This window comes from Ahaetulla prasina, chromosome 2 (genome assembly GCF_028640845.1).
Source record: "Ahaetulla prasina isolate Xishuangbanna chromosome 2, ASM2864084v1, whole genome shotgun sequence".
Lineage (NCBI taxonomy): Eukaryota > Metazoa > Chordata > Lepidosauria > Squamata > Colubridae > Ahaetulla > Ahaetulla prasina.
The window spans coordinates 105,787,846-105,814,325 of NC_080540.1; the positions used below are offsets into that span (position 1 = coordinate 105,787,846).

General features: G+C 38.7%; 1 protein-coding gene across 2 annotated transcripts in view; it reads right to left on the reverse strand.

The window, feature by feature from the left end:
- Positions 1-26,480, reverse strand: part of SH3PXD2B (SH3 and PX domains 2B) — a 114,217-nt gene that overhangs the window by 82,155 nt on the left and 5,582 nt on the right. For both annotated transcript variants that reach the window (XM_058171305.1, XM_058171304.1), the window contains exon 2: positions 4,862-4,937. In XM_058171305.1, coding sequence (XP_058027288.1) covers positions 4,862-4,937 — 76 coding nt within the window. The remainder of the gene's footprint in view (positions 1-4,861; positions 4,938-26,480) is intronic.

Genomic DNA, 26,480 nt, shown 5'->3' on the forward strand with positions numbered 1-26,480 from the left:
TTTGCAAGCTCAGTTATCTTGTATTCATTTTTGTACGTTTCCCAATTTCTATCCAGTTCCTTATATTTCTTTCGGGTTTAAACGATAATGTGAAGTAATCATAGCAAAACCATTGCAGCCTATCCTTTAAAACATAATTTTAAATATTTATGGTATTAAAATACCTTCCTTAGATAAGAAAAGATACTCAAAGCTGCTGGTTGACTATTTTGTTTCCTATCAAAGGTTTCAAATCTAAATGTGTTAGAAGTTTGCAAAAAGAAAAAAGAAAGAAAAGCTGGAGGCAGCTGGGTAGACAGGATAACTGGAAACATTTTTCAGACGTCAGGAACCACAATGTATAATATTACCCAAGGAGGGCTTCCCAGAAAGCAGCATGTTTGAATTATAAAGCAAGAGCCAAATTCCCATAGTGGTACTGAAATTCAAGGGTTGGTATGGTATTATTAAAAGAGAAATTGCACAGAAGGGATATAAGAAGGGATATAAGAAGGGTGATAACTGGAAAAAATTGGAATGCAAACAAGCCTAGGCTCTCTATTGTAAAACCAACACTTTATCTCTCCCAAAATACATATACAAGCACATCTACACACCCAAACACAAAAGCTATTCCCTCTTCCTTCACATTTTATTTAGCAAGAGTCATAAGTGACAGCTGATATAGAAAACTCTGGTTCCTGTCTTGAATTACCCAGCCGTTTGGGGTTTGAAATAAAAGAACTTGTTCCAGTGGATGAACAAGGGAGAAAATTCAAGGAACTGCAGACCTACATCATTCTGCCCCTGCAAAAGTGCCAAACACAGAATGTCTGATTATTTCCAACCATTTATCAATCTCAGCCTATAAAAGCTTTTCTTGGCCAAGAAAGATCTCCCAGAGGTACAAAACAAGTCTTAGCCAGAGAAGCTGGTAACATTTCTTCAAGTCTAACATTTAAGGCAGAGGGAATTCAGCAGGTTCTGGTTGAACATCAGGCAAAGTTTCCTAAGAGTAGTTTCTCAATCTTAGCAACTTTAAGATGTGTGTACCTCAGCTCCCAGATAGCATGCTGTCTGGGGAATTCTGGGAACTGAAACCCATATATCTCAAAGTTGCTAAGGTGAAGAAACACTTACATAAGCAGTTTGATGGCTTCCTGAGGGAAGCATTCAGACAATTGCAGATACCAGCTTTCAAGAATGATTCAAACTGGATTTTTTTAAAGGAAGGGGCTGTCCATTCCACTGCTGGGATTTTATGGAATCAGAGATTCGTACATTGAATTCCTCATTTGTGATTATTTTTAAGGAATTCCCCAAATTCTGTTGGGAACTCACATTAGGAGAACATCACCTTCACCTCTGCTTTCTATTGTAAAATAATTCCATTAAAATGAAAATTTCCAAGCTTCCCAAAAGGAAAGAAGGCACTAAAAGCAAGCAAAATGTACCACTGCCATAACCTTTTTGGAAACAAATTTCCCTGAACTATCCAAAAATAGGTTACAATGCTTCAGAAACAGAATATACTCAAACTGTAATTTCTATTTCTTCAAATCGGAGATGCTGGCAAGCTGTTATACCTCTCCTATTTCATTCTGCTGGCATGGAAAACCACACAGCATGCTCTTTTTCTCTGCACTCATGCCAGAGTGAGCCTTGCTCTGCTGCTACCACAATCCAGGGAACATCTGGAATCAGAATAACCATGAAGGTTACTAAATTGTAATTCTGCCCATATCTGAGGAAGAGCATCATTGCATAATGGAATGTTTTAATGGGAATAATTACACAGCCAAAAGAGAAACACATTCAAACAGCCTAAGTGTTGTGACCAAGACCCAAGTAGTGATTACTAAGCACAATTCAGTCCTCAACGATCTTATTTTATTAAAACAGCTGAGAATTAATTCATTCTCACTTAGTCCAAAACAAAATTCTTATTAAACAGTCCTTCAGCCTTATCATGCAACCTGCCAAAGGCTTTTCTTGGCAAAACCCCCACAAAGTTCAAGAGATGCTGACAAGAAGCACGGAAATCAATGTTGCTTTTCTACAAGGAACCCAACGGCTCATTGCTGCTCTTTTAAGCCTTATGGGAGGGGCCAATCATCTCCCGACCTTACTCCTGAGTTGTCGTTTTTACTTTAGCTGCTCTTGCCTTCTGGCAGTCTTCACATGGATGCACTAGGAACAAGCTCCTCCTGTTCCTCCGCCTCTCTGCTCTCCACCTCTGGAGGCTCCAGAGTCTGCGCATCGCTCCCAGATGGCCCTGGCCCCATCTCTGCCCCCGATGCAGAGCTCTTGTCTGGGCCTTCCCCTGACTCTAGGATTGGCCCATTATCCTCCCCAGTCTCCTCACTGTCTGACTCCATTGCCAGGTCCGCGGGCTGCTGGCAGACCACAACAATAAGGCTATTTGGAAATCTGTGATACTATACTGCAGCAATGGAGAGAGTTGGGGAAGAATAATGATTTGAAATTTGGGGTGCTCAGTTGCCTGACAGAATCCGAATTTTAAACCCACCCTTCCCAGCTTTGATTCCTCCAAATATACAACTTCCATCAATCAGAACCAAGAGTCAATAGTTTAGAACAAGTATATTTGTAACCCTAAAAGAGAACCATAGGATTAGAAGGTGACATACAGGCCATGGGGTCTAGCTCCCCGTTCAGTACAGAAATCCAAATTAATTTACTCAAATAAGTTGTCGTCTACAGTTAATTTGTAAATATGAGACAACTCAACATTGGTTTCAAAGATACATTAGTCTTACTATTAGAAGGTTTAGCTAATGGTAAATCAATGTCTGCCATCTGGTATTTAAATCTGATTCCATGATGTACACTCTCAAATAAAAGAAAATAGATCTCTCATTTCTTCAGTGTTGCATTCTTTGAAATACGTAAGAATACCCACAGTCTCACTCTCTTCTAAATACCCTCAGTCTCACTCTCTTCTAAATGTTCCCATTTCCTTCAAGCCCTCTATGTAGGTTTTAGCTTCCAGAACCCAGATCATGCCCATTGCTCTTCTCTGAACTTGCTTCAATTTCTCTGAAAAAGATCAAGTTACGTGGTTGCTAGGAGCCAAAAATGACTTGATGATCCATAATAAAATCAATCAATCAATTTTCTTCCTGATCCCAGTTGATTTTGAATGTTGTCTTGATACTAGATCTACAGTTCCAGAATATTTGTCTATACTCTTTTTCCCCCAATCCTCTTTATATTTCCATGATGTGTGGATTTTTTTCTTTTTTCAGATATTCACCATGTTTCTGTACTGACACACAGTTTCTCCTATTATACTTATCTTTTTTTTTCTTTTGTATGTTTAATACTACAATTTTAAAGAACTCCTACATAATATTGAGCTCTTCTTCCATTATCATGTTCAATTGGAAATCTGAAATACTACACCGCATAGTCTCAAGATGGCCTTCTGAAGATTACACAATAAAGAATCAAAAAGGCAACAAACAGAATGGAATGGGACAACTCGCCATAACCAACTCACTGCAGGATAACTTGCCATGGCCAACTTGCCATGGGACAATTTAACAGTACAATTATTTAAAATAAATACAAATGTATTTAAATTTTTGTCATTCTGTCCCTCTTTCTACATTTCATTCTGTGCTTCTTTTTCTATCCTTTTTTAATGATTTCTTTGATATTAGTGTAACTTGTCCTGCAGCAAGTGACGAGTTGTCCTGTGGTGAGTTGGCCGTAGCGAGTTGGACATAGCAAGTTGGCCATGGTGAATTATCATAGACCCCAAACAGAAACAGTTCAGTACTGATGTAATCTATTCTGAATATCCAACTTCATAAGCATCTTAGGAGATGGATTTTGTTCTACCTAGAATTTCTAAAGCATCTTTAAAGGCAGCATCACATGCAATGCATTTTAGTAGTAGTCCCATTACCAGAGTACATTTAATTGGATCTGTCTAACTGGCACTGGCAATGCACAGATTATCCTATTTGTTCTTATACAGGAAAATTATCAGAATACCCAGACCATGTGTCTGATCTTTATCAAGCATATAGTCCCAATTAAAATCAAATCTAAAACAACCACCCGTAGTTGCTTAATCTTATGTGGATTTTTTTCAATTTGTTTTCTCTCATCCATTGTAAAACTGTCTGTTCAGATAGGAAAAATAGAGCTACAGTATGTATCATCCACATACCAATTTCACCCTAGGCCAAATATCTAAGTATCTTCTAACTTAATTCTATGATGCATTATCAGCATATATCATTTCCCAGGTTGACTAATGTCATTTCTATCTGAAATTCAGGCCAGAACCATATTGAAATCAACATAAATAATTAGGATCAAACAAGATCAAAGCGGTGAAAAACCCTGCAGCAGATCATAGCAACACAAACCCCATGTTGGAAGTAGCCAATCTAATCACAAATCTCCATTCAAATGTCTAAATGGGTTGACATAAAATCACATCATTATAGTTAACATGACTATTTGGCCAAATACGATGGAGAAGTCAAAACTTGTAGTCAATGTGGAATAAATTCCCTCCGGAAGTTGTGGGTGCCCCATCGCTGGGGGCTTTTAAGAAGAGACTGGACAGTCATTTGTCAGAAATAGTATAGGTCTCCTGCATGAGCAGAGGGTTGGACTAGATGACCTCCCAGGTCCCTCCCAACTCTGTTACTGTTACTGAAAGGTGGAGAAATAAAGAGCTACATTAATAGATTGACTGACAAAAAGAATGAGAGGGGATGGAACAGGGATGGATGGATGGATGGATAAGTAAATAGATGATAGACAGACAAACAGATAGACACAGATAGAAAGAATATATAAAAATATTTCAATTGAGAACTATACTGTTCACCTTACAAACCTGGCAAAAAGGGAATTATCCTTTGTTTAGGGTCCTTCTGTCCTCCTTCCATTGGAAATGTGTCCAACATTTGCATCTTTAAAACAAAAAAAAAGTGTGTGTGTGTGAGACACAGTTAACACAGCCACAGAATAATAAATGAATGTTTACATTAAAAAGAAATCAGTATTGCAGACAAACAAATATAACCATAGCCACCTGGTCTTTGGTAGAGCTTTTCAGAAATACAACTCCGCCAGACAGACTTTCTAAGTGGCTGATGCCACATCTGCTGTTTTTAATTTCTTGAAAGATTTCATGTTTAGAGTCCTTGTGGAAACAATGCCTCCTCATGCAGAAACAGGAAAGGCTCAATTTCTCTAAAGCCTTAGGCAATCTCTCTGATTTCTATATTGTGCACATCCAAGCTTGCTGCACCTTGCAATGAACAGATTTTTCCTCCCAATCTTAACAAGAGAAGGGATGGATAGCTTCCCCCCTTTCAATGTGAGCTAGAAGGGGAAAAGATTTATGGGAATGTTCAACACTATGTGTGCAAATGGATGTCAAATTGTGTGTGTTCTTCCTGATTCAGCAGCACAGGCACTTCATGAGACAAAAAGAGAAGAAACGAGGTAAACAGGTCCACCATGATACTGTTCACAATAATCTTGATATACGGGTAGTACTTGACACATAACAGTTCATTTAGTGACTGTTCAGAGTTGCAACAGCACTGAAAAAAGTGACTTATAATCATTTTTCACAGTTGCAACTTTTGCAGCGTCCCCACAGTCACGTGGATCAAAATTCAGATGCTTGGCAATTGGCTCATATTTATGACAGTTGTTGTGTCCTGAGGTCATGTGATTGCCTTTTGTGATCTTCTGACAAGCAAAGTCAATCAGGAAACCAGATTCATTTAACAACTGGGTTACTAACTTAACAATTGCAGTAATTCACTTAAAAACTGTGACAAGAAATGTCATAAAATGGGGCAAAACTCACTTAATGTCTAACTTAACAACAGAAATTTGGGGCTCAATTGTGGTCGTTAGTTGAGGACTACCTGTATTGAAATATCTTGGTCAAGAGCTTTTTTCACCACACCAATATTGCGAGCCATCCAGAGTCATATATTTGAGATGGGCAGTTACATAAACTGAAAAAAAAATAAGTAAAAATAAGGCTACCTTTTAAAAATCTCACCGTAAACTAGGTAAGTATTAATTGAATTTAGAGAGAAGTAGAGATCTTTGTCTGAATTCTGCTCAAGCTGGATGAGAGATGAAACCAAGCAGAGAGGTAAAAACAATCTCTGATCTAGAAACATAATGAGGGCCCTTCAGATGTTTTAAACTTCAACGTCAAACTCCTCTAATTCTTGACCATTGGTCACCCTGCTGGAGGCCAGAACACTTGGAGAGTGTTAGTTGCCTATCTTGCTCTTCAGAATCAATGTCAGGACATACCAGATGGCCTAATTCAATAAAGAAAGGCAGATTCCTGTGTTCAAGCTCACATCTACTGGACTCATGGCGATTTACTAATTAACCTGTGGCAGATGAAGAATCTTTTGAAAAGACACAGCAGCGTATGCAAGAAAGCAAAAAAAAAAAAAAAAAGCATTATCAAGAAGACTGCAAGCCCTCATCTGTATTTTTTCCACTCAAATCTAAATTGTTACAATTTCATCTACTGCAGATATTCTAATGCAGTTTTACTACACAGCATTTTCTAATACAACAGTCCCAACACTGTAAAAGGCATGATTTATATTAGAAGACTCACATTTTAAAGAATTCAGTTTCAGTCAAAGTTAGTAGCAAAACTTCCTAGGACAAAACTTCCCAGGACAGCTTTATGAACAGGGCACAATATTATAGTGAGAAAATTCCTTAGAGGTTTATATATAGCAGTAGGGTCTACATTCTAGACACAGAAATATGTCTTAAATGGCTGCCAATGTATGTAAAATTAGAGCTGCCTAAGGGCATGTTATAAAAGTAATCGGGTCACTTTCCCAAATGCTTGATGGAAGCAATCAATTCTACAAGTATTTTTCTTGGAAGAGTTAAATTCAGAAGGTTTAAACCAATGCCCTCGGAGGCTCCCTGTGACCATAACTGATGAACAATGATGATATGTTTTCAAGCCATTTCAAGTAAGGCAGGAATAAAAACTCACATAAACCTAGAAATAGGCAGGTCAACTGTTAAAATAAACAACAACTACAAAATCCTTAAGACACTTAGAAAACCAAAGCCTGATCAGGAATATCAGAGATACTGCTCCATTGATATTGTGGCTCTCAACCAGTGGGGGGTTGCCCCTGGTTCAGACTGGTTCGCAAGAACTGGTAGTAAAACTGGTGGGAGGCTCTACCCATTGACCCGGACATCATCAGGAAGCTTCTGTGCATGTGCAGAAGAGCAAGCGAGCAAGCGAGTGAAGCAAGCAAGCGCATGTGGCCCCATTGCGAACCAGTAGTAAAGATAAGTAGAACCCACCCCTGCTCTTAACTTCCCCAAACATGTTAAATGGCCATACAGAGGCTGTCAACTACTTTGATTCATAATATAACCAAGTGAATGCCACAACCCAGGAATCACCAGAGCAAATAACTTTCAAATGCTGGTTTTTAACACAAATAAAACATGCATCATTTCCCATGACCTGAAGACAACTGGTGCCACTGCCAGTATGCTTAAAACTAACCAATATTGTCTCCTTGCTTTTAACGGGAATGCAAGATGTCACATAAATATGGCTGAGGAAGCTAGTCTGCTCTTTTCTTATCTTACTAAAGCAAAACATAACATTAGCTTCAAATCTGATTGCAATATCAGGCACCAATGTGCCTGTATTTTTACTCTTTTTCCTCCCCTCAAATTCCACCCCAAAGTGGGACTGCATCACATTAGGTGATCTCAACAAAGGGCTGCATAGAACAGATAAAAGATTCATGTTAGACAAGTTTCTTCATACCCTCCAGAAATGCTTGACTGCAACTCTAATCATTAGCCATCTGGAAGACACTACTGTACTTTGAAGAAGGTTGAATAGGCATTTGGGAATGGCCTCCTTATTTTGGAAGCACTTTGGATTATATAACAAAATAAAAATAGAAATGCACACAGACTTCACCTAGGAATATGTGAGGCAATTCTGGTATTTGATTTTTCCTCTAAGGAAAATTTATTACCCTAGATCAGCTTAATAATGCTAAAACAACAATTTTTACTCCCTCTGCTAGATGTAGCAGTAGGAACTTTATCCTACACTCATATTTAAGTACAGAATAGATATTCCTCCTTCTCAAGAAATCATTAATAGAGAACAATTGGGTACCAAGAAGACAGAAAGATGGATCTTGATAATGAAAAGCTAAATTAGAACATTTTCCCCTTTCTTGACCACACAAATGTCAGAAATATAATTAATGAAAGTAATTAGGTTTGTAGGCTACCTACATTGTTCCATTTCCTTGTAAAATTAATGGCTTATACATCAATATTGTCATCTGCTAAAAATATTGCCAATTAAAATTTTACCGTGAGACTATTTTATGTTGAGAAGATCTGAACGATTCAGACACACACTTTCTGTCTGGGAAGGACATTAACATTTATAGCAGATACAGGAGTGGAGAATGTGATGCCATACTAAACATGGGAGAAATGAGGCTTTAGCAAAAAAATGAGATACATTTGCATGTCTGCTGACATGAAGGACTGAACTGAAGGACTGGGTTTCTCAGGAGAGGTAACTGAGCTGCAAATCCATTCAGTTCATGATCACACAGTATATGATGACTATTTTTTCCCTTCTAGACAATTCCCCTGTTCTCCCCAGGATGATTCTGCTTCCTCCCAATTGTTTCTCTTGTAACCAAATGCAGATAGCAACTATCTTCCATGGAAACTGAAGTCCCAGCATCTATCTCAGCATGGGAGACACGTCTGATAGTCTCATGCACTGTCGTAGCAGCATCTGGTTTTTACAAGCATAGAACATGTGGAATGGACCAATACTATTCACAATTCACAGTATCTAAGAATGTGAATGCAGGCAAAGTATCTTATTTGGCGTGGATTAAATTAGGTGCTTTACTTATGCGCATCATGCTGCTTAGTTCACCTGATTGCACTTGAAATGCAAACAGTCCTTTGCCCCAAACCCAACTGTTCCCCCCAAGAAGCTAAAAAATAATTTTGACTTGCTTTTGTGTCCTACTTTCAATAGTTCTAATTTTAGAGTTAGCCGATTGTGTCAACAAGGATCAATTCAACCAGTTGATATCCCAAACCTACAGAAGTTCTTATAATAAACATGTGTTGTAAATAAAATCAGCTAAAAGACTGTTCTGCTTGGAATGGATTATCAGCTTTTCCTTAGTCACTATGGTGCCTCGCTTCCCTCTCACACACATATGGCAAGCCCCCCCCCAACAGGTCCTCAGAATGCACCCCTGTTGCACAGGTCCAGATTTCAAGCTCAGCTCAGCAAGAGTCACTAGGTAACCAAGTCCAATGGGCACACACAAAGTGCAAGATAGCAGTTCAGGAGTCAAACAAGCCAGGAGACAAGACCAAGGCACAGAACTGGATACATTGCTCCAGTAATACTCAAGTCCCCAGGGCAGGAATAAGTAGGTAATGCTGGTGCAGCCCTTGATGAGAGATGAGGTTGCCTTTTCACGAGTAGCCTGTCTCCCCTACCTCCTCATTGATAACAGGCTGCAGCTGCTCACAGTCCTGGAGCCTCCTGGGCAACTTGCTGCAGCTGTGGCTCACCTCCCTCAGTCTCAGCCTGTTCTCATCCATGGACTGCAGCTGAGGCTGTTCCACCAGATGAGCATTCCCTGAGCCCTGATCCTGACCAATACTCGGCTCCACACTTTCCTCTGCAGACTCAAACTCATCCTCCTCCTCTGAACTCGCATTTGGAAAGATGTCCGGAGATGGATCCATGACACAACAGTCACAAGGTTATTGTTAAATGGAGACACTGCTGTCTTCTCCAGAGCTGTGTAATACAACATGATTCCATATAATTGTCCTAACCAACTTTCTTGCTTATTCTCACATTCTTGAAACAATATGGTATCATAATTCTTGAATATGCAAATACATGTTATATGCTTAAATGACTTTACATCATCAAATCCAACCAAAACAACCCCCCAAGCTTGTTATATAGCTATAGTGAGCTATAATAGTCCCTATATTATAATTTATTAAATTATTCTACAGTATTTGTAGGTCACACACTTTCTAAAACATGGGCAGCTCTAAACAGTAAAAACTTAATCAAAACATCAGAGCTATAAAAAAATAATAAAACTTGTTTCAAATAAAACTAGTGAGAGCATACAGTAATCATCCTGAAACATAAAAATCAAATTACTAGGGTCATAAGGTTCAAGGAAACGAGGTCTTTGTTTCCAGAACACAAGTAAGGAGGGAGCCATTCTAATTTAGGGAAAAGAAAATTCAAATTCCAACTTGCAACAAACAACCGAATTGCAACTACAGTATAAATGTAAGCAGATATACAATATACAAGCATAATTCTAAGAAACTTCAATCATCTCCCACCAGCAATCAATCGATAGCAGAGATACAGTTTCATGAGGTAAAATTTATGCATATTTGAGCATCTAGAACAAAGCAAAGCTGGCTGAGGAATTCTAGGAGTTGAAGTCCACAAGTCTTAAAGTTGCCAAGGTTGATCTAGAAAATGTCTGGGCCAGTCAAAATTGTTTCTAAGATTTTTTTAAGTAAAAAAGGCTACAGTTGCAGGCTCAGTGACTTGTGTTTTTATAAAATTTAACTTACAAATCATAAAAAAGAAGATCTTGCATTCTTAAAATAATTTTATAACAATTTTTATGCATTACCCCACAGCTATGTACAGTTTTAGAAACTGAAATTAGTTTTCACAGAACAAATGCAATCATGGAACCAAGTTTAAAGCAGGAAAAAAAATACTTTACCACAGAAAAATTTCCCCTGATATAACAATCAAAGAGACTGTTATTACCATTTGCAAGCCTGCATGATCTGATTTAGGAAATAGAAGAATTTCAAGAAATAGTTTGTACAGTTATGGAATTGTACAAACTCTCCCCTTTAAAGAATACAAAACAAGACTGCAGCAAAGAACTGAAAGTCCAGCTTCTTTTTTTGCTTTTTCCCCAAAATAAATAGTTAAGACCATTTCTAAGAGGGGTAATTTTAATAAATCTCTATATACCCTCTATCACAAACATAGATTCAATTTGTAATGTACAGAATGTGCTGTACCTCAATAAAACTCTCTTCCATATATGCTATTAAGGACTCATCTTTGACATCACTTGATGTATAGTTTATTCTATTCAATTGGAAGGGGCAATTGCTTTGACCCAAATGACAATCAGGAGAATAAAAGCCTTTGAAATGTATATTGACGAAATATTACCTAGGACATAAAGGGATGAACATGTACAAAATCAGCCTTCCAGAAATGGGCAAAGATATCATTTATCCTAAATATTCCACTTTTCTTTTCTTGATACTGACTAGTCAGTATCAAGAAAAGAAAAGTGGAATATTTAGGATAAATGATATGCCATGAAGAATATCAATTACTTCAGTACATGGTGCTGGAAAATGATACCTAACCTGGCATAAAATTCTAAGTACATTGTTTGGCAAAAATACAATGTCTTCCTTTTGGACAACAACATCAAAAGAATAAATAGCACTGATAATTGCCAGCCACCAATAGCATCACTAAAAAACAGAAGAACTGCTTTGTGAACTGCCTGAATTACAAATATACATATCTGGAGTTAAAGTAGACTCACAAGAGATCCAAACACTATGTTATAAATAGTGTACATTTTAGCATGAATGAAGGCTGGTGATATTCCAAGAACAGCCACTTAATAGTCTGTCTGCCATATTTCTCTGTCACTCCGTCACTCCAAGTGAATCTCAGATACATCCAACTTCTCATCAGAAGTTAGCACTGGCCAACCATGTCTAGGTTTGGAGGATTGGACCTGATTAGTATGTGAATAAGAGTGCCTCATGCAATAGCAGGGCTGGAAGTGAGACTGGAAAATTGGAAAAAAATGTCCCAGAAAAGGGAAAACTATTTCCATAAGGCTGTCCAAAAATCTACACACTTTTCTCCATGAAATCACCATGAGCCAGTCTTCTGGACTCAATGTCTATAAAATGGCAAACAAATTCAAAAATAACCAGAATTTGATGTCCAACCCTTCTAAAACAGTCTCAGAAATTCAGCAATTATACCAAGCAAGATTTGAACAAGGTAGTAATGAATACTAGAAAATGATCTGGTGCTAGATACAGGGATATAAATAAGTTTTCTGTTGCTCCCCTCTGGGAGGAGATTTCAATGTATTTCTAGCAGGACTACCAGATTCTGCAACAGCTTTGTTCCCTATGCCATCCGTCTGGTAAACTTGCAAGTTTTGTTTCTTTCACCATGTGCATGTATACATCCACACTACACTGTGTTGTTTCTCTGTGTCATATAATATATGTGGGTATATGTTTGTTTGTTTATAGTTATGTAGTGTATATTGGAGGTGGTGACCCTTTGAGAGCTATATGCAACGAAATTTCATTTTAATGTATTCCAATTGGTGTACATTCAAAGTGACAATAAAGTTATTATTCTGTTTTGTTCCATTCCACTCCACTCCACTCCATTCCGTTCCATTGATAATTAAATGGCAATTTTAAATTATAACCAATTTTTAACTGCTGAAGTAACAATGGAATCAAATTTGGAAAATTTCTGTCTAGCACACAATAGTACATTTAACACACTCCTGAAGAACCACTCTCTAATTTACTATTTATAATAAAGTGATTTTTTCTGTGTGTGTGTGTCTCTCTCTCTCCATAACTTTAATTCATTTTTTAAGTACTATTAACATCATATGCAGATTCATTAACCACTTAGTGAGATAAGAGAATATCTGAGTTTGCAGTTCTACGTAGTTCAAAAAGAATAAAGTCTCCCTTGAGTCAAGTTTAACTTCCGGTGATCTGCTGACACATTCATCCCTTTTCCATCACTGCCTTTTTCTGGGATGTTGTTTCAACCTCCCACTCAAACTGCTAGCCCTGGGGATATTGGTGGTTTCTCATCAAACTATTAATCATGCCCATGCTTTGCTTTTTTTTTCAAGTTAAGTTAGCTAGATGCAGTAATGTCTAATGAACGAAGTGCTGACTCTTGTATTAATAGAAGCATATAGAATAAACGACCATCCCAAAAATCAGTGTATGGCACATAACAAATAGATGGTATAAAGGATAAAAAGGTTCCCCTTGCACATACGTGCTAGTCGTTGCTGACTCTAGGGGGCAGTGCTCATCTCCGTTTCAAAGCTGAAGAGCCAGCGCTGTCCGAAGATGTCTCCGTGGTCATGTGGCCGGCATGACTCAATGCCAAAGGCGCACGGAATACTGTTACCTTCCCACCAAAGGTGGTCCCTATTTTTTCTACTTGCATTTTTACGTGCTTTCGAAACTGCTAGGTTGGCAGAAGCTGGGACAAGTAACAGGAGCTCACCCGTTACTTGGGATTCGAACTGCCGAGCTGCCTACCTTTCGATCAACAAGCTCAATGTCCTAGCCCCTGAGCCACCGCGTCTCCCGGTATAAAGGATAAGAAAGCATAAATACAGAAAGGAATTTCCTGTGAAGTCGCTGGAAACTCTCTATATACTGTAACTCTACACTGTTCTAACATAATCGTAAGAGAGAAAAATGTAAGAGAGCTGCAGCTGGAAACAGCAGAAAAAACCAAACAATGTAAAAAAGCTGCCTCCAGAGGTACAAAGCCCAACTTTAAAGCCACTACAATTGCCACCACTGTGCTTGTTGCAACTCTTATTCTTGCTGTATTAAATCAAACAAAAGAGAAGTAAATAAGCTTGAAAACTGTTAACAATGCTCAGCAGAGGTAAAGATCCACCTTGGTTTTGAAGATCACATTTTTCCAAGTGCTGAGCCTTGTGTGCTGTTCTCATTTAGTTTTTAGTTTTTGTTTTTACAACAAAAGAGTCAAACTGCAGGAGATGTCAAAAGTCTCTTACTGTTGGTACTAGCAAAAATAGAAAAAAAGAGAACATGTGGTCAGTGATTTCAATGAAATAGAATGAGGCTGACAAAATGCAGTAGGTGCAAAGGTTTTGTTCTCTGACATGTTAAGGCTAAACCTGCTTTTACATGACATTCCAACATGTTCTTAGCATACAATACACACATGCTCCATTTTATTTTTATTTATTTATTAAGAAAATTTATACGACCTCCCAACTCACTCATGATGACTCTGGGCGGCTTACAGAAATAAAACCCCGGTACAAAACCCAAGAAACTCCCCATTCTGCTGACAATCACAATCAAACTGTACTTGATGAATTCCATAATACCCTGGGGTCCCCAGGCCTGCTGATAAAACCATGTCTTCAGGGCCTTTCAAAAGAGAGTCACAGTATGGGTCATTTCTATGGAAGCTCACATAGCAATAGAATTTAGACTTAAATACCGCTTCATAGTGCTTTACAGGATTCTCTGGGCAGTTTACAGAGTCAGCATATTACCTCCAACAATCTAGGGGTCCTCATTTTACCAACCTCAGAAGGATGGAAGGCTAAGTCAATCTGAAGCCCATCAGGATGGAACTCCAGGCTGTGGACAGAGTTTGCCAGCAATACTGCATTCTAATCACTGGGCCACATGTATTACATATGTTGTAAAGCCAAGATGCAGATATTCTGATTAAAAAGACAACAAAGGGATTGGTTAGGAAAGAGACTCCATCCAATGGACACCAGCAAATTTTCCCAAAACCAACTTTAAAGTTCTAACTAGTTTTGGGGAGGTCATCTTTCTTAAAACTGAAGGTTGTAGGAACTCATATGCACTTTGAACAACTGAGATTTTGCAGCTTATTGCTGACTTTGCCCTTCTTTTTGCTTCTCTTCAACTGGCAAGTATTTTCTCCACTGCTTTATTATTTCAAAAGAACATGTCACAGTAGGAACACTGTTCAAAGTAAATCCTGCCCTCCAAAAGTGTGGCACTGTAGTTCTTTCATAATCCCCAGCCACCAAAGTCTATGTATTCTGATTCACCTACAGTGCACCAAGCTGAAAGTGACTAGCCAGGAAATCTCTGTTATTGGCCAGGCAGCCTTTGTGATTAAAAGGATGTTGAGAAAGAATTTCCTTTCATCTTGGTAGACCAGCAGCTCAATGACATTAAAAACCAGTTCCTAAAAGATCTATGAACATATAAAGGCCTTTATGTCTTGTCAAAAGGGCCATAATGTAGGAGCAAGGCAACTTTCTCCAGAAAGCAAATTCTATAACCAGGGCAACACTACTGAAAACTCACTTTCCAACAAAATGACCTGCTTAACTCTTAGGGCAGGGAATTCTTGGTTAGGAAGACCTTGGCACACATGGCAAAACATGTGAGTTAGGATTTCAAGGGCAATTTGAACTATGCTGGCAATAGGTGATAAAACACTGGTGTAATGTGTTCAGATCAAATGGCTTGAACCATTCCCACATTCCCAAAAGTATCAACTTAGCATCATCAAGTTTAATCTTGATACCCTGCCAGTTGCTCAAATAAGTTATTTCCAGGGAGATATAGGGGATGACTAGGCTGAGCCTGAGGGAGGGGTCAAAGGCCTTGGTAAGGCCACACTTGGAATACTGCATCCAGTTTTGGTCGCCACGATGTAAAAAAGATGTTGAGACTCTAGAAAGAGTGCAGAGAAGAGCAACAAAGATGATCAGGGAACTGTAGGTTAAAACATATGAAGAACAGTTGCAGGAACTGGGTATGTCTAGTTTGATGAAAAGAAGGACTAGGGGTGACATGATAGCAGTGTTCCAATATTTCAGGGGTTGCCACAAAGAGGAGGGAGTCAAGCTATTCTGAAAAGCACCTGAGGGTAGAACAAGAAGCAATGGGTGGAAACTAATCAAGGAGAGAAGCAACTTAGAACTAAGGAGAAATTTCCTGACAGAACAATTAATCAGTGGAACAACATGCCTTCAGAAGTTGTAAATGCTCCAACACTGGAAGTTTTTAAGAAGAGATTGGATAACCATTTGTCTGAAATGGTATAGGGTTTCCTGCCTGGGCAGAGGGTTGTTCTAGAAGACCTCCAAGGTCACTTCCAACTCTGTTATTCTATTCTATTCTATTCTAAATGCATCATCAGTCATAAGTCCCTGCGTACCCACAAGACATCTAAGTCCAACCCACCTTGAATACCTTTTTTAAATCCCGCTAATTTCCCTTGACCATTAGTAGTTCAGATTCTTGTAGAGAGCTTAAGCTTGCAATAGATCTTCATACTCATTGAAACTGTCTGAATCTTTTGATTTCCCTGGCGCTTGACAAACCAATGGCTCAGGAAATTCTCTTACTACATATCACACATAAAGGAAAGAATGGGAACTATGAGGATCAGCAGCTTTAAGCAGCATGGGCCATCGTGAGAAACAGATTACATATTAACTTCAAGCTATATCATTGGATAGGGAGGGGGTGGAAAAAAAGCTGGTCTCACCTTGAATGTGGAGTTCCTCATTGAACATTACCTGCAGATTTTGATTATCTTTGGATCAACCTGAAACTATATTGTAGACATAACAGAAAGACTGGACTACAGTTGTTTATACAATTATATTACTGACATTTCACTAGTGCTTCCTATAACCTTTTCACCTCAAAGTATACTCCTACACAACATAATGATACCTTTTATTTTAGATTACAACTCTAGAGTATTTATTTTTCAGGAAAGTTTCTCCTGCCTATTTTCTCCACACATAAAATAAACTCTACCACTTGTGTGGTAAGCACAAGCAGATAATGTGTGGCGCATGTAACAAGGTATTTATTATTGGGGGGGGAAAACCCTTGCTTTGAAAGTGGATTTTGGTCAAAACTTGTGTTTAATATTTAGCTCAAAACTGATTTGAACTCGCCCATAAAATCTCACCATCATAGAGAGAGAAAATGAAGAATGTCGTTATAGAATATAATTCTATATTGTATTGCAACTGGCTATTCTGTCCACCCATTTTTCCCATTAGCAATGAACAGTTCTTTTTCAGAAGTGTTGCTTTTTTCATCTTCCTCCTGCAGACCATGGTGGGTGGTCAGAAGAGCCATAACCTAAACTTTTGTTCAAGGTGGACAAAAAAAATTTCCTAGCTCAGCCAGCCAACTGTCCATCCCTGAAATATACGCCAACAATGAATAATACAAAATTGAACTTCAAAACCTAAACACTGTCCTTTCAGTTTAAACCACAAAGCTGAACTGTTATCTTTATATTTAAAGAAGTAAGCAGTAAGTAGCACTAATGTGCACAGCCGGCACATTTTTAAAAACTTTCTGGATGCTTTGTCAAAAATTTTGAATTATCATGGATTCATGAAACCTAGTATTCAAAGATTCTAGGAATAATCTCTCAAGTATGGTTTAACCACATTTTCTCCAGCCTGGTGCCTTTGGTCCCTTTAAATGACATTTTAAACTCCCTTTACTCCAAATCAACATATAATCTAAAAGATGGAGAAGCCATTGGGATTAGATGACTCGACTTTGATTAACTTTGCATATTACACAAAATGACTACACTCTAACTAGCCTCAACTTTAATTAATGTTCATTGTGGCGGGTCTAAAAAGCGAAATTCAATAAAACAGGCCATTTTCTTCCTGACTCAGTCTCACTCTTCAAACCTGTTTTAACTATTCATATTATTCTTAACCCAAAATACAATACAGGTAGTTCTCGACTTACAACCATGATTGAAACTGGAATTGTGGCCGTAAGTCATTATGGTCATAAGTCAAAACACCCACATGACCAGACCCAATTTTTGACTGTTTTTATGGTGGATGTTAAGCAAATCATGTGGTCATTAAGTGAATCTGTTCTCCTAATTGGGAGAAACTGGCATATCATGGTCATGGGACCATAGGACCCTGTAACTGATCATAAATGTGAGCTGGTTGCTAATTGCCCAAAATGCAGTCGCGTGACCATGGGGAGAAGCGCAATGTTTTATCATGCCCAGAAGTGCTTTATGGGTCAGAAAGCATCCCTTTCCAAGGCTGCGTAACTTAAGGACTACCTGTAGCAACTATGGGTAAACAGTTTATTTGAGAATTATCCAGAGCAGATACTTTTAAAAAAAAAGTGCAGAACATACCATACATACAGTTAGAAGTTTCCAAAATTATACAAAAACATGAAATGAGAAGTTTACATCTCTGTCTCTCTCTGCATTGCTTTCCCTTTTTTGTTTCCCACTGCTGTAAAAAACCTCTCTGTGTGCCATAACAATCTGCAACTTCAGCCTAGTTTTCAGCGAAGAAGTCTCTCCTGGCTTCCTCTTCCTACCTTTCTCCTTTTCTCTATTTCCTCTGCCTACCTCAGGGAGTGTCAAACTCAATTCCATTGAGGGCCGCATCAGGGTTGTGTTCGACTTCAGGGGGCTGGGGTGGGCATGGCCAGGGTGGACGTGGCCAGATCAACGTCACTCATGACGGGGCGCCTGTGGTAGCCCAAGTGCTCTTCCAGTGAAAACGGAGCTCGAAAGCCCGTTTTCGCCTGCAACGGCCTCCTGCAACCCTCTGCCAGTAAAAACGGCCCTCCCAAGCTCCGTTTTCTCTGCAGAAGCACCTTGCAGGCCAGATCTGGCCCCCCTTGGTTTGACACCCCTGGCAGTGAAAAACATACTTTGACATACTTTTGACACTGAGCAGAAGGTGCAACTTGTGCCCAGGTATGTGATGACTACTGTGTGCACACTTTAGTGGAGCCATTGTTTGCTTCATTGATTATCCAGAATGTGGCTGTCTTTTATGAGCAATGGCTATCATACCTATAATGATCATATTTTCTTGGAAAAAAAATACAGGCAGATCTCAACGTATGGTGTAATGGAGCCTGCCCATTATGGTTTAAGTCATGAGGCTCACAAAGCAGGTCATCATATGACCGGCTCCATTTTATGATATTTTTTCTAGCAATCATTAAGCAAATCGTACAGTGAATGCTATGATCAAGTGAAACCATTGTTTACTTTGGGGCAATTTTGTCAAAAACCAGAAGTAAATACTTATTTTCAGTAAAAGGGATACAAAGTTGTGATCATATGACCGTGGGGTGCTGCAAACAACCATAAATGTGGGCCATTTGCCAAGTACTCAAAATGCGGCCATGTGATCATGGGGGGATCCATCAGAGCTTGAACAATCACTGAACGGCTGGCCATAAATCGAGGACTACCTGCAAAGGACCAACGTTTACAGGGGCAAAGATGAAAGAAGTTCTTTAAATTCATAATTTTACATTATAAGGGAAAATTCAAGAGCCAAACCAACAAAATAAACAATTAAATCAAATAAGCCCAAAGGACAGCTTTCTGAAATTAAGAGCTGTCTTTTGTGGTAAGGAACAATGGTTACTGTACCCATACCCCACAGTAAATATATAGTAAATGTAACCACTGCTACCCACAACTAGTCACAAAAAGGCTTCCCATAAACATTTACTTTAAGGGTTGAAGAAAAGTTGCATGTCAATGATTCTTTGGTTTTAAGGCTAGTTATTGAGCTACAATTAACGTGCAGACATTTAACTGACCACTGTCCTTTCTCTAGCTTGGCTTTCTAATTCTGATGAGTTCAGCTCCTCAGCTGAAACAGCACTGAGTTCAGCAAAAGAGTTAATGTGATCCAAGAGATGGGAAAGGCCACTTTCTGGAACCCATCTGATGGAAAAATCATGATGTTTTCCTTAGTCTGAAATGTTTATTTAGCTTCCCCTCGCTTGCCCCAAACTACCACCTCAAAGAAATGCATGAATCAGACGCAGCATGTATATTGGGTGTCCCTATATTTCCTAAAGATCCTCAGTTAACCCAAGATAGTCCCTTGCCACAGATCAGTAAAACAAAACAATAACACAACAGTACCTTGATGAACGTATCTTTTCTTTTATGTGCACTGAGAGCATATGCATCAAGACAAATTCCTTGTGTGTCCAATCACACTTGGCCAATAAAAAATTCTATTCTATTCTAAAACCAGGCTAGCCTTGATGTACCGGTATACAGATTTTTCAAGCAAAACAGCATCCAAGGAACACAATAAACAACTGTATTACCTTAATTTTCCAAAACTGTGATCAATTATGAACCCTGAGAAAGTTACAAGAGGGAAGCCAACATAAATATATGTAAGAGGCATCCTCACTCCCATGTACTCAGACAAAACTGGAACTTGACTACACTATTTAAAAATGAACTGGCACCAGATATTAATACAATCTTTGAGTATTCATTTCTCAGTGTTTTTTTTCGTATGTTCCCTAGTAGATTTTCTATTATTATTGTGCATGAGGATGTCTTTCCTGATTTCTCTAGGTTTTTTTTTAGCTATCCCATTATACTGGCAATGTGTCCAATAAGAAAAACTTGTACTGTTTCCAGTTGTTCAACACAACCCATCACCTGCAGTAGACAGGCTCTGCCATATGAATACAGAGCTAAAAAACATTTTTTTTTAGTTCATACATTAAATTAACCACATGTTGATCACATTTTTGCACTCCTAATTAACCAAAAACAATCTCTCTGCCCAGTTCATCTTTATCATTAAAATTTTTGATTTTTTTTCAAATCTCCAATAGCCTTGTGTATGACAGCAAAATACAGAAATTACAGTAATATAGATCAAAGAACAGATGTATATAAGCAACAGTTTCTAAACTTAGTGGGGAACTCATGCCAAATGATGTTGTGACAGTGGCAAGGCAGGCTAGGTTTGAAAAAGCGATAAAATGCGGGATCAAGCTTCTCTCCGAATGTCATCTTCGTCTTCTTTACTTCTGTTTTACTGCTTTCGGGGCCAAAGAGATATAAAGTTCTGGTTCTAGCTCTTCTGGCAGTCATTATTAATTGATGTCATTGTACTATGTCTTTCATGTTGTCTCTCTATCTTCTTCTGAGTCTGCCTCGTGTTCTTTGATCTTCCCCTCTTTTTGTTTATGCCTTGTACGGTATAGAATCCCAAGACATCCTTTCCAGGTGAACAAACCACTTTATTTGTTGTTTCTGTATATAGTTTAGGATTGGCTCTATGCCAATTGTTTCTTTGATAGTCTCATTTCTGATTTTATCTCTTCATATCATTCCAGCAGCTTTTCTCAAACATCTCATTTTCGTGGTGACTAACTTTTGTTTATGTTTTATAGTTAAGTGCCCATGTTTAGCACTGGTAACATAGGGTGGGGATGAATATGCTTTGTAGGAGATGTTTCTTTGTGCTGATTAGTACAGCCTTATTTTGTTGGAATAGAGCTAGCTGTCCCAATACTTGGTTTTCCTTACTGCATTATTATGTTAATCTTATGTCATCCACTTTACCATCTTTGGGGAATGTTGTTCCTAGAGATTTGAACTTTGATACTTGTTTTATGCTTGTTCCCCCTATTACTCTGCTTAAGTTATGCTTTTTACTTCCAATTGCCATTAGTTCTGTTTTCTCTCTGCTGATTCTCATATTATTTGTCCTGCATTCTTGGTTTATGGCTATAAGATGTTGCAGTTTCCTAGCTGTACTTGCTTTCAATGTCTGCAAAGAATAGTTAGTTGATATATTTCCATTTTTGGGTTTGGCTTCTTTGCTTACGCTGTAAATGTAAGTGATAAGCAACAGTGGTGACAGTACACATCCCTGTTCTACTTTGGATGTTACTGTGAAAGGTTCTGATGTTCCTTGGTTTGTCCTAACTACCCTTCTACAATCACCGTATAAGCTTTTGCATACTCTAATAAAGATGTTCACTTATTCCATATTGGATCAATGTTTGCCATAGTAATTTCCCATCAACTCTATCAAATGCTTTCTCTTGGTCTACAAATGCAATGAAGAGATTCTTATTGTGTCCATATTCTTTTCTATTAAATGTTATTTTAATAACATTTAAAATAGTTATTTAAATGCAAAAACTGCATCTGTGTCGTTCCAATCTCTTCTAAAACCCATCTGCTTCTCTGCCAGTTGTGCTACTATAATTGGTCTTAATCTCATTTCTATCATCTTGGTATACATTTTCTCTACATGGTTCAAAAGTGAGATGCCTCAGTATTGTATGTCCCAAAGGTGTCTTTTTTCAAGAGGCAACTGGACTTTCTGATTTTTCTTTGAAGATGTTTCACTTCTCATCCAAAACACTTCTTTAGTTCTGACTGGATGGTGGGGAATGGAAGGATTTATACTCCCTGCAGACAACTGGTCATTTGCATTCTTTTAGCAGGTTGTTAAGGTCACCTGGAGGTTTATCTGTGTCATTAGGGTCACCTGCATGGTGCAAATTGGTGAGGGGCCTTCTTGGAACTGTGGAAAGGACTGTGTTGTAGATTGGAATTAAATGTTTTATTCCCCCCCCCCATTGAGAGAGGGCTGTTCAGTTTTGACATAGATAGCCTCTTTAATTCCTCTTTGAAACCAGCAGTCCTCTCTGTCCAAAATATGGACTTTGCTGTCTTCAAAAGAGTAGCCTTTGTCTTTTAAATGCAGATGGACTGCTGAATCTAGTTCTGATATGTTTGTTTTCCCATGTTGTGCATGCATTTATGAAATGGTTGTTTTGTTTCCCCAATGTACAGATCTGCACATGACTCACTGCATTGTATGCCGGCATCTCGGTACAGTCAGCTGAGTCTTCGGCTGACTGTCGGGGGCGAGTCATTGGCCCCGATGGAACGGGTGCGCAACCTGGGCGTCCTCCTGGATGAACGGCTGTCTTTTGAAGATCACTTGACGGCCGTCTCCAGGAAAGCTTTTTACCAGGTTCGCCTGGTGCGCCAGTTGCGCCCCTTTCTAGACCGGGATGCCCTGTGCACGGTCACTCACGCCCTCGTGACGTCTCGCCTGGATTACTGCAATGCTCTCTACATGGGGCTCCCCTTGAAGGGCATCCGGAGGCTTCAGTTAGTCCAGAATGCAGCTGCGCGGGTGATAGAGGGAGCCCCTCGTGGCTCCCGTGTGACACCTATCCTGAGCAGACTGCACTGGCTGCCTGTGGCCTTCCGGGTGCGCTTCAAGGTTTTGGTGAACATCTTCAAAGCGCTCCATGGCATAGGGCCGGGTTACTTACGGGACCGCCTACTGCTACCGGATACCTCTCACCGACCCGTGCGCTCTCACAGAGAGGGACTCCTCAGGGTGCCGTCAGCGAGACAGTGTCGTCTGGCGACACCCAGGGGAAGGGCCTTCTCAGTGGGGGCTCCCACCCTCTGGAACGAACTCCCCCCAGGACTTCGTCAACTTCCGGACCTCCGAACCTTCCGTCGCGAGCTTAAAACACATTTATTCATCTGCGCAGGACTGGATTAGTTTTTAAATTCGTGGGTTTTTAAGGGGTTTTAAATGGGTTTTTAATGGGTTTTTTAATGGGTTTTATTATTTGCTAAATTTTAATTGCGGCCAAATTGAATAAGTTTTTTAGTGGTATTTTAATAGTATTTATTTTGTAATAGTACTGTTTATTTTATCTGCCTGTAAACCGCCCTGAGTCCTTCGGGAGAAGGGCGGTATAAAAATTTAAATAATAAATAAATAAATAAATAAATAAATAATAAATAAATAAATAAATTGTATTGCATATTGTACTGCATTGTTTACTGCATATTGTACTGCAATGTGCAGATCTATCCAGGTATCCAGACACTCTTTATTCAAAAATGTATATATTCTCCATATCCTAAACTGGTGACATTGGGTTATTATTGTATGATTCAGATTGATTCTGGTCACACTTCAACTCTTAAAAGCTTCTTAGCAAATATTCAGACCAAAAAAAAAAAAAAAGACAATTCCTGTTCATATGGAATGGACCCTTTCCCCCTTACTCAAACATGAAACCTCCTCCTATTTACACCAGATAAACTCAGGGCAATCCTCAAAGGTAATGTGATAGCAATAAATCTCCCAATGACTCAAGTGACTCATTCAACAGTCACTAAAACACTTATTACCCAACTTGGAAATTTTACTCTCATGACTGTTCTTTCCCATTACCCAAATACCTTCTCAAAAGGAACCATGTGCAACTTAATGTACTGATTGCCTACTCGCTGTGACCATGACATAATTTGCAATTCAGGAAATCAGTAAATTAAATAGTTTAACACTACTTACTTTTATAATATTTGCAACTACATGCTCATCTTGGTTCTTTATCTATACTAGCAGTTCCCTAACAGTCATAAATGCATAAATGCATCAAATTTGCTACCAATTCAAAACAATCTGTATCTGACAACTGTAATTACTACTTAATTAGTCCTTGAAGTTTTTTGAAAGTGGTTTGCCCTTGCCTCTTTCCTCCTAGGGCTGAGAGAAAGAGACTAGCCCAAGTAGTTAGTGCATGGGTGTCAAACTCACGGTGTCACGTTGCCATCATGTGATGTTTCATGACATTTTTCCCATTTGGGAGCTGGGATGGGCATGGCCTGCGCATGATACATCCGGCCCATGGGCCGCCAGTTTGACACCCCTGAGTTAGTGGCTTTGTGACAAAGACAGGACTAGAATTCCCTGTTTCTAATTTGATGCCTTAACCCAGCGGTTCTCAACCTGTGGGTTGGGACCCCATTGGGGGTTGAATGATGATTTGCCAGGGGTCGCCTAAGACCATCGGAAATATGGGAAGTATACTTGCGAGTCGAAGAATTGCGCCCCAATGGTTGACTCCACAAGCCAGCTGCAGGCTCTTCAAATCACTAGCCGAATTCGGCTTCAGGTGCGATGAATTAAAAAAGAGAGAAATCTTTGCTCTGATGTCTCCCTCTCAAGCCAGCTGCAGTCACTCCCAATCGCTAGCCTAATCTGGCTTCAGGCACAATAAACTTAATAGGGGAGGAGTCTCCGCTTTAATGCCTCCGTCCTCAAGGCAATCGCAAGCGGTTCAGATCGCTAGCCAATACGGCTTCAGGCGCGATAAATTCAAAATGAAAATAATTTTACAGTTGGGGTCGCCACATCATGGGGAATTGTACTAAAGGGGTCGCCACATCGTGGGGAATTGTATTAAAGGGGTCGCAGCATTATAAAGGTTGAGAACCACTGCCTTAACCAGTCTACTAAACTGGATCTCAGTTACTTATTCTATTATTATTATGGCATTTAATTAATTATTTCTTAAACATTCTAAGCATCATTCAAACAAACATTCATATTCAGCTAATATATTTATGTGGCTATTGATCAATGTATATTTTGGGGACAATTTACCAAACCAAAATTAAAAGCAATAAGAAGAGACCATGTACTTTATGATGGGGATTGAGCTAACAAGGCATTCCTCCACTTGGTGTTAATGCACTGGGTGTAAAAGCCCCAAAGCATCCAAAGGATACCAGATTAGGTAAAACTGATCTAATGTAATGCAACGCAATTATACAAATTTCGGAAGAACAACTTTCACAAATTTTTGCCATAATCTTTTGCGCTGACTGAAAAGGCTGTTAGGAATAGGGGCACTTCATATTATTTTGTTGTATTACATTTTTCTAAGCAATTAATTAAAAAAAATGTCACCAACCCTGCCTTATAACATATACTCTGGGCATATGTGAGCTTCTTCCTACTATCAGCCATGTCTGGAATTGTATTCTGTACAGATTGTTTGGCAAGAATGTATCACTGCTGTGTTAAAGATTATAATCTGTAAGTGGTTAATGTGTTCTCCAAAAATGGCCCTGACTAACAAAAGACATATGCTCTTTTCTTTATTCTTCTAAGCTCTTGGGGTAGCAATATACCCAGAGCTTCTATTCTATCATCAAAATGATTTACTTAGATCAGTAAAAGTGAATGGTGCTGAGCGTATCAAGTCATTAATAAATTCTTTGAAAGCTTTGCATTTTTTACTTAAAAGTCATTTGACATCTCATAAGAGCCATGCAGAAATTTTTCTTCTTTTACATGAAACTGCTGATTTGGCATCTCCAGTTTAATAGTTTTTCAATATGCATTCCCTCGAAACAATGAAAAATGTAGCCCTGTGCTTTTTATACAAAATGGGTCAGATGTGGTTGTGTGAAAGCTTTTACATATAAAGCAGCAGATCAAATCACTTAAATCAGCATTTTAGCATTCTGCAAAATCAAAAATATTTCTATCTTGTCCTGACATGTCAGCCGTATGCTCATGCATACATCCAAAAAGACACATGTTGAAAGTGTTTGTATAAATAAGAGTTTTTACAAACAGTTACTGATGACCTCTTCAGCTAATAAAGGAATATCAAAAGCATCACTTCTCTTTGAATATCATTTCTGGAAGTTAACAAATCTTTGACTTACCACTTGGTAAAAAAGTTTTGTGTAACATAATAGCATTCATAGTAAAAGGCAGCATTGATTGAAACCAGATCATAGAAAATAAGATATAGGCTTCTTGAAGATTAATAACATAATTTAAGCGTTATTTCTAGTCAATGCATACCTACAATTAATGACTAAATCTTCAGTAAGAGAAGATAATGGGGTACTA